We start from the raw sequence: 14928 nt of genomic DNA, 5'->3' as shown, positions 1-14928 counted from the left end.
TCCCCTGACTAGGAAGGGGTTGAGCATCATTTTGTGCTCCCCTCGCCCACTGCCCTGAGCCTGCCCTTTGAGCTTTACCTGGACGGCCCCCACCACCTGGGGAGCTTCTGGGGAATGAGGTGGTACACGCCCGGGATCCGTGGGGCTCACTCCGAGAACCTCAGCATCTTCCCACCAGCTGCTGGCTTCAGTCTCCCATCCCCTGTCTGCGCTCGTCCTGGCAGCCCTCCCCCTGAGTCCTAAGGGCCCTCCCTTGTCCCGTCCCCCAGGTCACAGCCAGGGCCGTGAGCCCAGAAGGTGGGCAGGTGTTGTGGGCCTCCCCGGGGGGCAATGGAGGCTGGCACTCAGAGGGGCCTCTGGCAGGTGGGTGAAGGTGGAGGGAAGCTGCCCTGCCCCCAGCACTCTCACCTCTGCGGCCCATCTGTGCTGGTTTCCACTTAACAGAAGGGAAACAGAGACTCTGAGGGGGCTGCCAGAGTCCTAGCAGCCATGTTCCATTTCCCCCTTCTGCTTGCACGGGACCCTTGGATACTTCACTCACCCTGGCAGCCCACCTGGTGGGGCCATCGTCAGGGCCCGACTCTCCAAGGGGCTGCTCTATCCTCTCATGCCCCTCCCAGTCCATCTTTCCCACACACATTCAAGAGCCACTTGGAGCCCCACACCCTCCTGCCCTTCTCAGCCTCCTCTCCCAGTGAGAAACCAAGACCGCAGCAGCACCAGGACATGGCAGGCAGCTCAGACACTTCCTGCTCCCAGCACAGGCAGGCTGTTCACCCCACTCACCTGCGTCCTGCCTCACCCCCCATCAACCATGGCCCTTCTCCAGGACCCATCACAACCCCCCATGCCGAGTCTCTGAGATGCCTCAAGCCATGAGCCACACAAACATGCCCATTCAGGAGTCCACAGACATCTGTGTAAGGTGAAAGGAACACAAGTGTGTGCTAGTACATCTGTATGTAAACTTCCTCTCCTATCAACATCATTGCTTCAAAGCACTCACACTTGACTTCATCTACTGAGCAGAAACATCACTGCCCCAACCCACCCTGCTCAAACCTGAAAACACCAGGACCCTACTCCACTGCTCCAGGTTCTAGACACACCCTCAAGTCCCTTGGTGACTGAGAATTCCCCTTCTCAAAATTTATTAAAATCATACCCTGGCAACAGGCACAAGAACAGCTCAGCACTGCCTCTGGGGTGGTCCTGAGTCAGATCTGCCCAGGGCGCCCAAGAGACCACTCTCACCTCCTGCTCTCCTGCTCCCTTTCTCTGTCCCTCTCTCTCTCTTGTAGGCTCAGAAAGACACTCTCATCCCGCCCAGCCCAGGAGTCAGCGGGGTCATGGTCTGTAGTGACTCTGTAGTATTTTAAACATCAGAATTAGAGTTGACCCCTGAACAAAACAAGGGTTACAGGCACTGACCCTCTGAACAGTCTAAAAAAAAATCCATGTCTAACTTCTAGTCAGCTCTCTGTACCCAACCAGTCAATCCTACAGGAAATCAACCTTTAATATTCATTGGAAGGACTGAAGCTGAAGCTCCAATACTTTGGCCACCTGAGGCAAAGAGCTGACTAATTGGGAAAGACCCTGATGCTGGTAAAGATTGAAGGCAGGAGGAGAAGGGGATGACAGAATGCAATGGTTGGATGGCATTATCGACTCAGTAAACATGAGTTTGAGCAAACTCCACAAGATAGTGGAGGACAGGGAAGCCTGGTGTGCTGCAGTCCACGGGGTCACAAAGAGTCAGACGTGACTGAGCAACTGAAAAACAATTTATAATCAGCCCTCTATACCCACAATTTCCCTGTGTCCACAGTTTGGGATCCAAGGGTTCAACCAAAACAGCTCGTACAACGCTGCAGCATCTACAGCTACAAAGGCCCATGGTTAAATGAGACCTCATGTTCAAGCCCATGTTGTGCAAGGGTCCCACTGGATTTTCCAGCTTCTTATGGCCTGAAACAGCTGTGAGCAAAAGCAGAGATGCCTTCCCATTAGCAACCCTCCCCATGCAGAAGTGTGATCCTCAACAGAAAAGTGAGTTGGGGCTACTGTATTTGGGAAGAACAAGATTTTGCTAAAGGACCTAGTCAGAAAGCTCCTCAGCCTATTTAACTAGGGTTCTGCTTACAAACTCCTCAGCAACTCATTTCACAAAGCAAAACAGAGCTGTGTCCATGGTCTCTGCAAATTCCAAGAGTGTTACAAAAATCACTGCTTCTGCTGGGAGTGTCGTGATGGTGCACAGGATCCGCACCAGATACAAGGTTTCCTGGGACACTTCGGAGCCTGTGGGGCCCAGGCCGCTGGGAGGGAACATCACACCTGCACGTTTACTCACGTCCTCGGACTCGAACACATGGCAGATCATCTTATACTGCTTCTTCCCCTCCTGGGCCCCAGGGGTGGTCTCGATACAGTCCTGGGAGGCAGAGCGCGGCATGCGGCGTCTGGCCATCAGCACCACGATGTTCCCAATGTCTGCGATGTAGGAGATGGTGCGCAGGGCGTGGTCCATCATGGTCTCCTGCCGGGAGAAGGGGAGAGGGTTTGCATTATGGGGAATGAGCCCTAGAAACACCCGAGGTCGGGGGTCCCATCATGGTCTCCTGCCAAGAGAAGGAAGGAGGGCCCGGGTTACAGGGATCGAGACCTAGAAACACCCAAGTTGGGGGTTCTCAGCCTCCACACTCCTGACATTTGGGGCTGGACCATCCTATATTTTGGGGTGTCCTGGGCCTTGTCGGGTCTTCAGCAACATCCCTGCCCACCCCACTAGACACCAGTGGCATCCCTGACATTTGGGGCTGGACCATCCTGTATTATGGGGTGTCCTGGGCACTGTAAGGCAATCAGAAACAACCCTGCCCCCCCCACCAGACACCAGTGGACAGCCCATGGACAGAGCACTTTAGGGTGGTGATTCTTTACAGTCAAGGTGATCTGCCTTCACCTTAGCCTCACAGCTTCCAAAATGATGCTCATGGGGGCAAGATGTGGGTGGGGGTCCTGTTCGGGGGAAGAGCAGCAGCTGAGGCCTGTCCCCACCTAACCAGAAGCTGTCTCTGTCTGTCTGTTGAAGGGTCCCCTCCTTGAGAGGTGGGTGCCCAGCCTAGACTTCCTGCTGAGCTGGGGAGGAAGGCTTCGGAGCCAGTGTTGTCCAGGGGCAGTCTCTCCCATGGAGCTGAGCAGCCCAGGCCAGGCGGGGACCCCAAGGCAGCCCGCCTGACACTGCTGGACAGGTCTCTGCAGCCCTTCAACTCTCCTCAGGGCCCTGGAGGGTGCATCACTCTTGATGGCCTTTGCTGCCTGGCAGGAATCTCCATGTCCCAGCAAGGCTGCACACAGAAGCCCTGAGAATCTAACCAGCTGGTCTTTTATGCCTTTGTCCTCTTTCCATAGAAGAAAACAGGGTCCTTCTGTAGCCTCCATGGCCTCTGACTTCCTCATAGAAGGCACTTGGCATTCCTGCCTCCCTGGCGCCACTATAATTTCTGGTTAAGGCTGTAGGGAGTAGGTTAAAACCATAGGAGCCCCCTTCCAGGAAGGGACGCTGCAACGGGACAGGTGGGGGTGGTTCTCGCCATATCTCGATTTCTGGCCACTTTCAGAAACATCTGAATCAACCCCCAGGTGTCAGAAATGTGCTCCCCCCACAACTCTGAGTGCATGTCAACAGCCACCTCTAGAGGCTCCTGCCCGGTCCCTGGGGCAGGAGTGTGACCACAGGTGTCCCAGTCAGCCCTCTGCAGAGTGTGTGGGCAGAGAACAGTGTGGGGTGAGCTGGAGGACAGAAGGGACAAAGCTCCAATGCCCTCTGGACAGAGCCCCTCGCCCATGGGAGGAGCAGATGCCAGGAGGCCCACCGTGGCTGTGATGTGGCCAGAACACTAGAAGAGAACTCGAGGACTGACACGGAGAAAATGGGGCCTCGGGAAGAGCACAGTGGGACAAACATCCAGCAAAGACAGACACTCAAAACCACGGCATGGGCCTGCCCCTTACCCAGGGGCTGGGCCTGGCCAATGGGGGTCTGGCAGTGGCTGTATAGAGCAGGGCCATGATGCTGTGGCCACCAGGATGGGGAGCCATGTGGATGAAGGCCTGACCTTGAGCAAGCAGGCAAAGGAAATGGCGACTTCTGACCAGTCCACTCTCGGGAGCTGATGACCCGTCCCAGAACCCCGTTCAGACACCAAAGACCCAGCAGGAGGGAAGAGAGGAGGGAGGAAAGGGAGTTCTGAGCCTCCCCATCTGTCCTCCCTAGGGCCCCACACCAAGCTCTCCTCTGAGAGTCAGTGGGGCTCCGAGATGCTTGGAAACGTGTCCAGCCCTCAAGTTCTCAGGGATGGGCCCAATTCCCAGTCCCCGGGGCTGCAGTCCCCTGCAGGAGCATCAGCGAGAGGATGTGGTGCAAAGATGGACTGACACCATCTGCAGAAAGGCCTGCCCACAGGTGGCCCTCAGCTCATCTGGAAACCTGGACTTCAGGAGGGTACCCCACCCAATGTGGTAAGAGAGGCTCAGCACGCCTGAGGCATCTGGTCCAGTGAGCTCCAGCCTGAACCCCACTGCTGTCCAGAGTCTGAGACTTTGGTGGGTGGCAGGCAGGACAGATGGCCATGTGACCAGCCCCCACAGAGGACCCTGGGAGCTGACGCTCTCTAGCTTCCCGACAACCCACACTTGACTTGTGCGGTCAGAGCTTGTGGCCAAAATGTTCAGCTCATCCTGAGTGACCCCACTGAGAAGGACTCAGCGTTTCCCCAGGCTCAGCCCCAGGCATCCTCCTCTTTGCTGACTCTGCTCTGTGCCCTGGTGCTCAGTGAATTTCAGGCTTGAGTGCAACCATACGCCGAATCCTGGGAGGCCTCTTATCAACTTATGGACCCTGTGGTGGTGGTGAGGACCCTGACAGGTGGGTGCATGAGGGATGGGGCCAGAAGGAGGAGCTAGCCCAGAACATTTGCCCACGAAACATCAGGAAACAAAGTCCAAAGCGGTGAAGTGTCCTACACCTGACCCGCTCAGGTAGCTCCCTGTTGTTGTTTAGTTGCTAAGTCATGTCTGACTCTGGAACCCCATGGACTGCAGCATGCCAGGCTCCTCTGTCCTTCACAATCTCCCAAAGTTTGCTCAAACTCATGTCCATCGAGTCAGTGATGCTATCTAAACATCTCATCCTCTGTTGTCCCCTTCTCCTCCTGCCCTCAATCTTTCCCAGCATCAGGAGCTTTTCCAATGAGGTGGCTCTTACCAGGTGGCCAAAGGATTGGAGCTTCAGCTTCAGTCCTTCCAATGAATATTCAGGGTTGATTACCTTTAGTGTTGACTGGTTTGATCTCCTTGCAGTCCAAAGAACGGACTCTCAAGAGTCTTCTCCAGCACCACAATAAGACACTTGCTCCTTGGGAGGAAAGCTATGACAAATCTAGCTGCTGCTAAGTCTCTACAGTTGTCTGACTCTGAGACCCCGTGGACTGTAGCCTGCCAGGCCCCTAAGTTCATGGGTTTCTCCAGGCAAGAACACTGGAGTGGGTTACCATGCCCTCCTTCAAGGGATCTTTCTGGCCCAGAAATCGAACCCGAGTCCCTTATGTCTTCTGCATTGGCAGGCAGATTCTTTACTACTAGGGCCACCTGGGAAGCCCATGACAAACCTAGACAGTGTATTAAAAACCAGAGATATCACTTTGCTGATAAAGGTCCATCTAGTCAAAGGTATGATTTTTCCAGTAGTCATGTACAGACGTGAGAGCTGGACACTAAAGAAGACTGAGCGTCAAAGAATTGATGCTTTTGAATTGAGTTCTCGCCAGGTGGAAGGCCCCATGGGGGAACTTGGACTCAAAGGTCAGAGGGACAAGGCCTAGTTCTGGCCACCCGGGGACAGACCCATGAGGAGGAAGGGCCTCTACGATCGATCAGCAAGGGAAGGCCGTGGCAGGAGCCACATCACAGTGTCACTCTTGCTCCAAGACACACATGCTGCTGCCGTTTCTGTCCCCAGACATCCACCAGGTTGTCCCACCCACTGGGCCTTGAGAAGTTAAACCAGCTCATCTGCTGTGTACGAGCCATCCTATGCCCTTCTCAGCTTCCCAGCAAGGACATGGTCCACACTAGGAGACAGCAAGGGAGGCAGCACACTGAGGGTGTCGGGAGCTGTGATCCACACTGTGGACTGAGGCTGTGTGTGGAATCAGGGGCCAGTGAGCAGGACCCTATGGAGCTGGGCTCCAATACAAGGCACGTGTATAAACCCCTGGCTTTTAAAAAGAATACTGTCCAGCTCGGTTCATTTTCAGGGCCCAGGATCAATAGCCTCTCAGCATCAACAGGCACAGCCAGCACCCAGGTCTCGTTTCTGTATGTCACTCCCCAGGGACATGAACCAAGGTTCCTCGGAGAGCATCCGGTTCCAGGCCTGAAGTGGGAGTGCAAGGAGGCCTAAGAACATCTCAGTGTCTCAGGAATGCCATCCGAGACCGAGGGCAGGGATCCAGGATGGCCCAGGCAAGCATCCAAGAGAACAACAACGGTAGGGTTATGTGAGGTGAAAGTGTTAGACACTAAGTCATGTCCGACACTTTGCGAACCCCATGGACTATAGCCCGCCAGGCTCCTCTGTCCATGGGATTATCCAGACAAGAATACGGGAGAGAGTTGCCATTTCCTTCTCCATGGGATCTTCCCAACCCAGGGATAGAAGGTGGGTCTCCCACACTGCAGGCAGATTCTTTATCATCAGAGGCACCAGGGGAGCCCATGGGGGAGGGTGGTTATAACACAAGTTTAAGGAAAGTTCAGAAGTCCACAGTGAGAAGGAAGAAAAGAAAAGAGGGGAAAAGGAAAAGGAAGCTGTTATACACAGAGCACATTAGATAACAAAATTCAGAACAGAGTGAGAAAATCACTAGTTTGCATTTCCGACATTGTAACCGAGTCCAACAAGGTCGTCACTGGATCTGACACCATTGGCCACAGGGAGCTGGGGAAATGGCTGCTCACACACCTGGTGTCACCACCCGGACCACTTGCCAAGGGCAAGAAGCAGGGGGCCGTCACCCCGGCATCTGGCCTCTCCCGCTTGTCTCCAGAGTAAGCCGGGCCCTCCACGTCTGTCCACAGCTGCCACTCTCCCTCCCTCACTCCCTTAGGCTCTGCAAAGCTCATCCACCCGTGGCCCAGCTCCCCCAGCTCCCGGCCCCCTCCATCTGGCTTTCCTGTTCCCACAATAGCAGGCTCATGCAAAGACCCAGGCACAGGAAGACTAGCAGAATTGAGTCAGACACAAGCTGGGCACATGGTTCACAGGCAAGAGATCTCAGGACCCTCCCCACTGGAGGACCGCCACGCTGGGGACCAAGGGTGGCCTGGGTCTCCACCCTCCAGCTCCATCTCCCAGCCTGGTGCACAGAGGCCTTGAGAGGGCCGTTGGGAACCCCAAGGGTGAGCACAGGACTCCTGCTCCCCCTACCCCCGGTTCCCCTTCATCATGTCTCTATTTCATGCCCGGTGCTGCTACACCTGATCACCAGCCTCACCCGCCCAGCCCAAGGCTGCTGCCCACCCCACAGAGCTCACTCTATATTCCATGGCAGGGGCCGGGAGACTGTCCCAAGGACATGGTCTCAGCCCCGCAGAGGGGGTCTGCAGCTCTACCTGGCTCTCCTGGGAGTTCCTGAGCACGATATTAAAGCCCCCCCATCTCCCCAGGCTCACCTGTGTGTCCGCATTTAACACCTTGATCCTCTGGGTGGAGATGAAGAGATCCACTTCCGTCAGTGTCTGGGCATCTCCCTCAGAATTCTAAGAAAGGATGGTGGAGACTGTTACAAACCTTAGAAAAAAAACTAACTCAGACAAAGGCCTGACAATCTCATGCAGGACCCTGAGCGCCCCTAGAGGGAGAAGCTCGTCGGCAGAAGCAGCCATGGGAGTCTAAACGCGGGCTTCCGAGCCCATCTCCGCTAAGTGAGCTCTTGGGGCGGTTTGCACAGGACGGCAGGGGGACTGCTTCCAGGAGGCTGAACAGGAGGGGACCGGATGCTGGGGGGGGGGGGTGGCTTGTGCCGCAGCATCCAGAGCGCAGCCCCCCACTCCAGGAGAAGCGAGCCTGCCTGCCCAACCTCTGGAACACAGCAGAAACACCAAGTCTGGTACTAGAGCTACATTTCTTGGATTTGGGATTACAAGTATCGCCAGGAAAGGCAGGGGGACGGATTTTTCACACTGGTGGAAATGCATATCTGCATTTTCTTCTGGTTTAAAGGCACAGTCATGTCAATGACTGTGTCAACTCCCCCGCCCTTCCCCCGCCATCTTCCAAAAACCCTAAGAGGGCAAGATCTCTACCAGAATGGGTGCTGCCCTCACAGGACACTGGAGAAGCCACCCCACAAATGCCCGTCCTCTCCTGGGTATGCCCACTGTATGGCCACTAGTGATGTGTAAAGGAATGTTCTAGAAGCTTAGTGCATGCTCAAGGACTGGCCCGAACCAAGACAGCCAGTCACAGGGGATTCTTAATTACTCCTGTGCATGGCGATTACACTGGCAAGCCCCTGGGGTGGGGATTCTCTGCTGGGGACCCTGCTTCCTCACGGGGACCTTCCCATTGTTGTTGGCCTGGCCAGCTGCAGGCAGACCGGTGAAGGGGCCCTTGGCAATGACCCTGAGCATCTTCCTGGCCGAGAGAAAGAACAATCCTTTGTGGAGGTCATCGCTGGCCTTGGCTGGCAGCTGAGTTCTGCTGTGCCTATGCCCAACCCCTCTGGGTTCTCTGGACCCAAAGAGAAGGCTGGGGTCCACACTGACCATCCTACTCCAGCTGCCCAGGATGGGCAGGCATCTCCTCGGGGAAAGCACATCGCACTGCAGGTCTTCAAGGCCAGGCCTTCTCTGCTATGCCTGGGGGGTACCCAGCACAAAGGCGGCTGGAGCAGAGGCGGGTGTGTGAGGTCCTGCCTTTCCTGCAGCTGAAGGAACCCAAAGAGGGACCACTGGGCAGACAGCAGGCATCATGGGGCCGGAGGGACAATGTCTCACTGCAGCAGGAGGGAGCCCCTGGCAGGGTCTTTGGCCATGCCACCAGAATGTGGTGTCCAGGTGGGCACAGGGGACTGACTCTCCTGATGCCCAAGCAGAGCCAGGGCCCAGCCAGCCCCTTGTACACCAAGCATGGGACGCTTCCTGAAGTGGGAGGATGGTTAGAACACACCCAGCATTACCGACCAGACTGCTGAACAAAGAACTGAAGGTCGACCCGAGATTTTTAAAAGCCTGCCCACGCTCCAGAAATTTTCTCCATAGAGAAAGGGTCCCCTGGGCAGACAGCACTTCTCTTCATCCCGATTCAGTAAATTAAACTTAATGAGTCTTTAAATATCAGGGCGATTTAATTAACTCTGTACAGGGGGCCTAGGCACTGAACGCATCACACGGTCACATCAGAGCCACACTTTACAATGTCTACACAAACCAGCCACATCACACATGGCAGTGACCGTGCTCTAGCTCACGGAGACTCAAAAAAGGAAATGAAAAAGGACAACAATTAAACGCTTCTGTGAGTGGGTGGTTTTTCACTCAGAAGTCTAGCACTGACCTACCAAGAGAATAGAAAATGGGTTTGCTACATCATTTCTGCTCCTAGGGCCCTCCCTGCCCCCTCCCAGTGCACAGGACAAGCCATAGACACACACGCAAACCCCACATCCTACACACCGCTTTCTTCTTGATTTTGGCAGCCTTTTGCATCCTCTGAGCAGCATGAAAGAGAAAGAAAAACAGGTGGGCGCAAAGTGAGCTGGGTTGCTCTGTCCCCTCCTGAGCAGCACAGGGGGCTCATGTCTGGAGCCCCTTTCCCTCAGCTGAAGAGCATGACCAGAATGGAGGCTGGGCTGCAAGGGCACAGACGTCCACAGACCCTCGACTGCCCAGAGGGGCACCCCTCCTCTCTCCTGACCCTGTTATCTTTGTTGACGAGGTCCTGCCCTCCTGCCCCCGAGCCTGGCCACACCCACACTTCAAACCCAGGTGATCGAGTCGACATCCACCCGGAGCTGCAGGTACATCAGAGCTTTTCTTGAGGTCATAAATTTAAATAAAACATATAATTTTGTTTGTTTGTTCTCCTTTCTGCAAGGACTCTGGCACTATAGATACACAGACTGTCAAAAAGGAACTAGAGGCTATACACACACACGTGACTGGAACACTTCAGAACAGTCACATTTTACAAATTGCATGTCCAGGGGGCCCAGTGGCAGGTCCTCGTTAAGGAGCCTCTGCGCCCCCAACCCCCATCTCCCTCGGCCCCGCCAGGCACCTCAGACGCTCCCACTCTTGCACCCAGGGCTGGAGGGCGGGTCACAGCTGGATAGAGGGCCGTGTCGCCCACCCCCTCCAGTGCTCCCTGTAGGGAACCCAGCTGTCCTGGGCCTCCCATACCTTGACCCGGCTGACAGCCTCCTGTGCCTGCATCATTCTAATGTTTTTGGATGGGTTCCGCTCCGAAAGCAGCTGCGTGGAGCCCAGGTAGTTGGCTGCAAAGATGATCCCGTCGATGAGGTCTTCTGGCTCACAGGGCCCTGGAACTGAGGGGGGGACAGCTGTCAACTTCTGAGAGCACACAGGGGCAAGGCAGCAGGGCCAGGGGCCTTCAGGCTGGGGTAAGAGTCCTGCCCCCATGACCCCACAGTGCACAGAGCAAGTAACTGCACCCCAGCCAGGAAACCCTGCACGCCCCAGGAGGACAACGCCAGGCCAGGCAGCTGTACCTCAGACACTCAGGCCTCCAAGGGGATAGTGGTGCGCTACAACCCCAGGGCGCCCTTTCCCAAACATCTCCTGATCAGCCCCGAGCCCTGGGACTCCAGACAGCCCACCAGGTTTCAGTGATGGAAATGCCCACCAGACTCCAGTTGTGTGCCCTGGGGCTCCTGCAGGCCTGCAGCCCCTCACAAGCCAGTTTGGCTCCTCCTGCTCCACGTGCCCCAGTCCAGGCTGGGTGACATGGTCTCTGTTCCACCGGCTGCCTCAAGACCAGAGCTGTCAACAGTAAGATCTGGAATATTCCATCTCTGAGCTGTTTAATGTGGGAACCGGTGGCCTCACCTGGCTTTTCAGAACTTGAACATGTTGGCTAGTGTGACAGAAGAACTGAATTTTAAAATCTATATGCAATCCTAATTAACTGACATGTCAACAGCCACAGGAAGCTATGGCTTGCATCCTGGACAGGCCACTCCTAGAGGGGTTCCAGCTTCTGCCAGTGTCTCCACCCCAGATACCCGGGATCTGTGGACTGAGTTGGGGGGCACTGAGCAGGTTGTCACCTGAGACGAAGGCGCCACTTCACTGACCCGACCTCAGGCCGACATTGGACTCAGGGCAGGTCTCCACACTTACTCTCTGCAACGGTTGCTCTCTTTAAACCTCAGGAGAAGAGCCTGCATGTGTGTCTGGGATGCCTGGAGGAAAGCTGTAAGCTTCACTCTCACTCCAACAAACCAGCTCCATGGGCTTGAGATCAAAGCTCCCAGACTGGTCACAGTGAGTGCCCACTGGCCTGAAGACCCATATCTAGGCTCATCCAGCAGACACACACACTGGGAAACCACGGATGAAAAAGGAACAACTGTCTCTTCACAACAGAGCAGCAGCTCCTGCAATAAGGCTAATTCTACGATGCACTTCAGAACAAGGTGAGGGTTCTGAAGTCTAAGAGGAACCTAATGTTAATACGGGGTTTTCTGGGTGGCACTAGAGGTAAAGAACCTCCTTGCCAATCCAGGAGGTGCCAGACATGTGGGTTCAATCCCTGGGTGGGGAAGATCCCCTAGAGGAGGGCATGGCAACCCGTTCCAATATTCTTGCCTGGAGCATCCCATGGACAGAAGAGCCTGGTGGGCTACAGTCCATGGGTCGCAAAGAGTTGGACATGACTGAAGCAACTTAGCATGCACACATGCAGTGTTATTAGGTCCTGACTCAGGAATGCCCCAGGGTAGTTTCCATCCTGATGGCATAGAACTGGGGGCCCTGGAATCATGACACACCAGGGACCCTCTTTCTCCCACTGACCCTGACATCCTCCCCTCAACAGCCCCCAGAGGATGCACCTAGGGGCCCCCATGGCTTCCTCCAGGAAGCTCTGATTGCCTGTGTGGAAGCCTCAACCAGATCCTCTGAGAGCGGCTCCACAACCGGGGGTCAAATCAGGCTGCTTGTTCCATCTCAGGTGCCTTGGGCTCTGCTCTGAAGTTGAACAACCTTCTCCCAGCTGGGCAGGGCTGGGGGTTCCAGGGGAGGGGTGATGGGAGGGGGAGGGGTGGTGGAAGGGTGTGATGGCAGAGGGATAGGGAAATGGGGGAGGGGTGATGGGAGAGGGAGGGGTGATGGGAGGGAAAGGCACTGGGAGAGGACCCCTCCTTGTCCATCCATCAGGCACCATGGTCCTTGCTCTGCAGATGAACAACCTTCTTCCAGCTAGGCAGGGCTGGGGGCTCCAGGGGAGGAGTAATGGGAGGGGGAAGGCACTGGGGTGCCTGGTCCACACTCAGGCACATCAGGCTTGTCATGACCCAGGCAGAGGCAGAAGTCACTTCCAACAGAGGGAACAGGGCATCCAGCTCAGGCATTAATAGTAGCCTCTGCCCCGATCCTCAGTGCTCCTGACAGGGGCACTTCCGTTTTTACCACCTCATGCCTCCTGTGCCCCAGCGAGCATGGTCCCCAGGGTCCATCTTATCAGTGAGTGAAGTGAAAGTCTCTCAGTCGTGTCCGACTCTTTGTGACCCCATGGACTATACAGTCCATGGAATTCTCTAGGCCAGAATACTGGAGTGGGTAGCCATTCCCTTCTCCAGGGGATTTTCCCAACCCAGGGATTGAACCCAGGTCTCCTGCATTGCGGGCAGATTCTTTACCGACTGAGCTATCAGGGAAGCCCTTGCTGACCGGTAGATGGCGTCACTCTGTTCTCAGGGAAAGTCCAGGTGGTCTCAGGAGCCCTGGGGTCGTGCTTGCCCAACACCCCCAGACAGTGCTCAGGGTCTGGTCCTCAGCAAGTGTGGGGTGGGTGGAGGATCACATGATACTCCGTGCCCCGCCATCCCTGGGGATGGAGATAGACCTGAAGTCTCTGTCTTTAATGCTCCACTTGCCAGTTCCCAGGGTGGTCAGCTCCCAGACATTTTCTATCTCACCCCACACCCCAGAGTAGCCTTACTAAAGGCTGGCCCCATCTGGGTGCCCATCAGATCTGGGGCCCATCAGGGGCACAGACTTCTGATGTGAAGGCACCCGATTCCAGGCTGCGGGGTCCACCACCCACACCCATGGACACCTGCTCCCTGGGAAAAGGCCAGTGAAGGACTGTGGGCTTTGTTACAAGTCCAGCAGACACTCCCCTTCCAAGGAGGGGGGGTCATGTCACTCCTGCCTTGCTCTTTCTTCAAATAGGAAACACTACACACGACAGTACCTCCCACACCAGCCCGCCATTCAGACACCCACCCAGCCCCATACACATTAGGAAGCACCAAGGAGTGGCCAGTAGGAGGAGGGTTATTTCATCTTCACAGACACAGCTCTCAACTCCAATCACCAAACGCAGGAGCAAGGATTAACCAGCTTCATTCTAAGACTGAAGCAGCTGGCCCCGCGTGTTTGAGTATAAACTTATTTTGAGTATAGTCCTTATTTTGAGTATAGTCCTTATTTTGTTCAACTACTGAACAAACACAAAGCTGAGCTGAGCCCACTAGAGGGAGACAGAACAATACAGCACCAGACAGAATCTGCGTCCCCAGAAAGAATTTCTCCTGCTAACTCCCTTTGCATGACACAGACGTACATGCGTGTATCAGAATGCTGCTGCTCAGCCTGGATATGAGAACAGGTGCCCATGTGCTCCCTGCTGGAGGGAGCCTTCGTGTGAAACACCCGCTGGGGAACCAGAGGCCCCAGTGGCTTCTCTGAACAGGGAAGGGGTCGGAGGTGCCCAGAGCCATATCTTGGAGCCCCGGCCATGCTACCTTAGAGGGATTATCCTAAAGGGAGGGGGGTGGACAAGGCTTCCAGGGGAATGGCCCCAAGTTGGCTCATTCAGCTGTGCCTGCTGCCCCCGGAGGTCGTGGAGGGGGTGGCTGGGGAGGCCAGAGCACAGCCTCAGATGGGAAAGGGAGTGTGAGCACAAAAAGCCGCCAAGTGTAGCCCCCAGCCCAACACACTAGATCCCTTGCTCCAATAAGCCCCCATCAAACCTGTGAAGTAGATTTCAGTGTTCTAGTTTTACAAAGAAGGACAGTCTACGTGGAGTCAAATATTTTGCCCAAGATCACTGTCACTGATCCAGGCACAAAGCATTTCTAAGCCCCTCTCCTCAACAAGCCACAGAGGGAAAGGAGAGAGCTCCTCAGGTTGAGGCAAGAGCAGGTGCAAACGCCCTGAGGTGGCACAGAGATGTGCAAATTGTTGGAGCAGGGGGTGGGCCAATGGCTAGGACAAGTGGAGGTTGTAAAGCAAGTACCAGCCAGATGTGAGAACTCTGAGGCCACACTCAGGACTGTCACTGCAGGGTATCCGTCAGGAAACCTTTGCAGAGTAACTAAGGCAGCAGATAGGCAAACAGCAGAGCGGAAGGAGGGAGAAGAGCTGGGAGGTAACTGCAGGAGTCCTAGCAAGGAAGTGATGATAATGATGGTGATGATCATAGTGGTGATGGTGCTGGTAGAGTGAAGATGGTGATTGTGGTGGTGGTGGTGGTGGTGGTGGTGATGGTGGTGTGGGATAGGACAAATGGACAGCAACAGACTGATTCATCCAGGAGGTTCAATCAGCAAGACCTGGAAGGGTCCTGGAGGAGGAAGACTGGAAAGCCGGCTATAGACAAGGCTGGATGGA

At 55.4% G+C, this 14928-nt stretch overlaps 1 protein-coding gene across 2 annotated transcripts in view; it reads right to left on the bottom strand.

Annotated features, from left to right (window-relative positions):
• The window catches only part of APBA2 (amyloid beta precursor protein binding family A member 2), a 129805-nt gene that overhangs the window by 8962 nt on the left and 105915 nt on the right, over positions 1 to 14928 (bottom strand). For both annotated transcript variants that reach the window (XM_069559296.1, XM_069559297.1), the window contains exons 6-8: positions 10471 to 10616; positions 7741 to 7827; positions 2357 to 2542 (exon numbers count right to left, since the gene is read on the bottom strand). In XM_069559296.1, the coding sequence (XP_069415397.1) occupies positions 2357 to 2542; positions 7741 to 7827; positions 10471 to 10616 (419 nt within the window). The remainder of the gene's footprint in view (positions 1 to 2356; positions 2543 to 7740; positions 7828 to 10470; positions 10617 to 14928) is intronic.

Source organism: Ovis canadensis, chromosome 18 (genome assembly GCF_042477335.2).
Source record: "Ovis canadensis isolate MfBH-ARS-UI-01 breed Bighorn chromosome 18, ARS-UI_OviCan_v2, whole genome shotgun sequence".
In the NCBI taxonomy this organism is placed as follows: domain Eukaryota; kingdom Metazoa; phylum Chordata; class Mammalia; order Artiodactyla; family Bovidae; genus Ovis; species Ovis canadensis.
The sequence above is the reverse complement of the archived record's forward strand: the minus strand, read 5'-3'. Positions and strand labels throughout refer to the sequence as shown.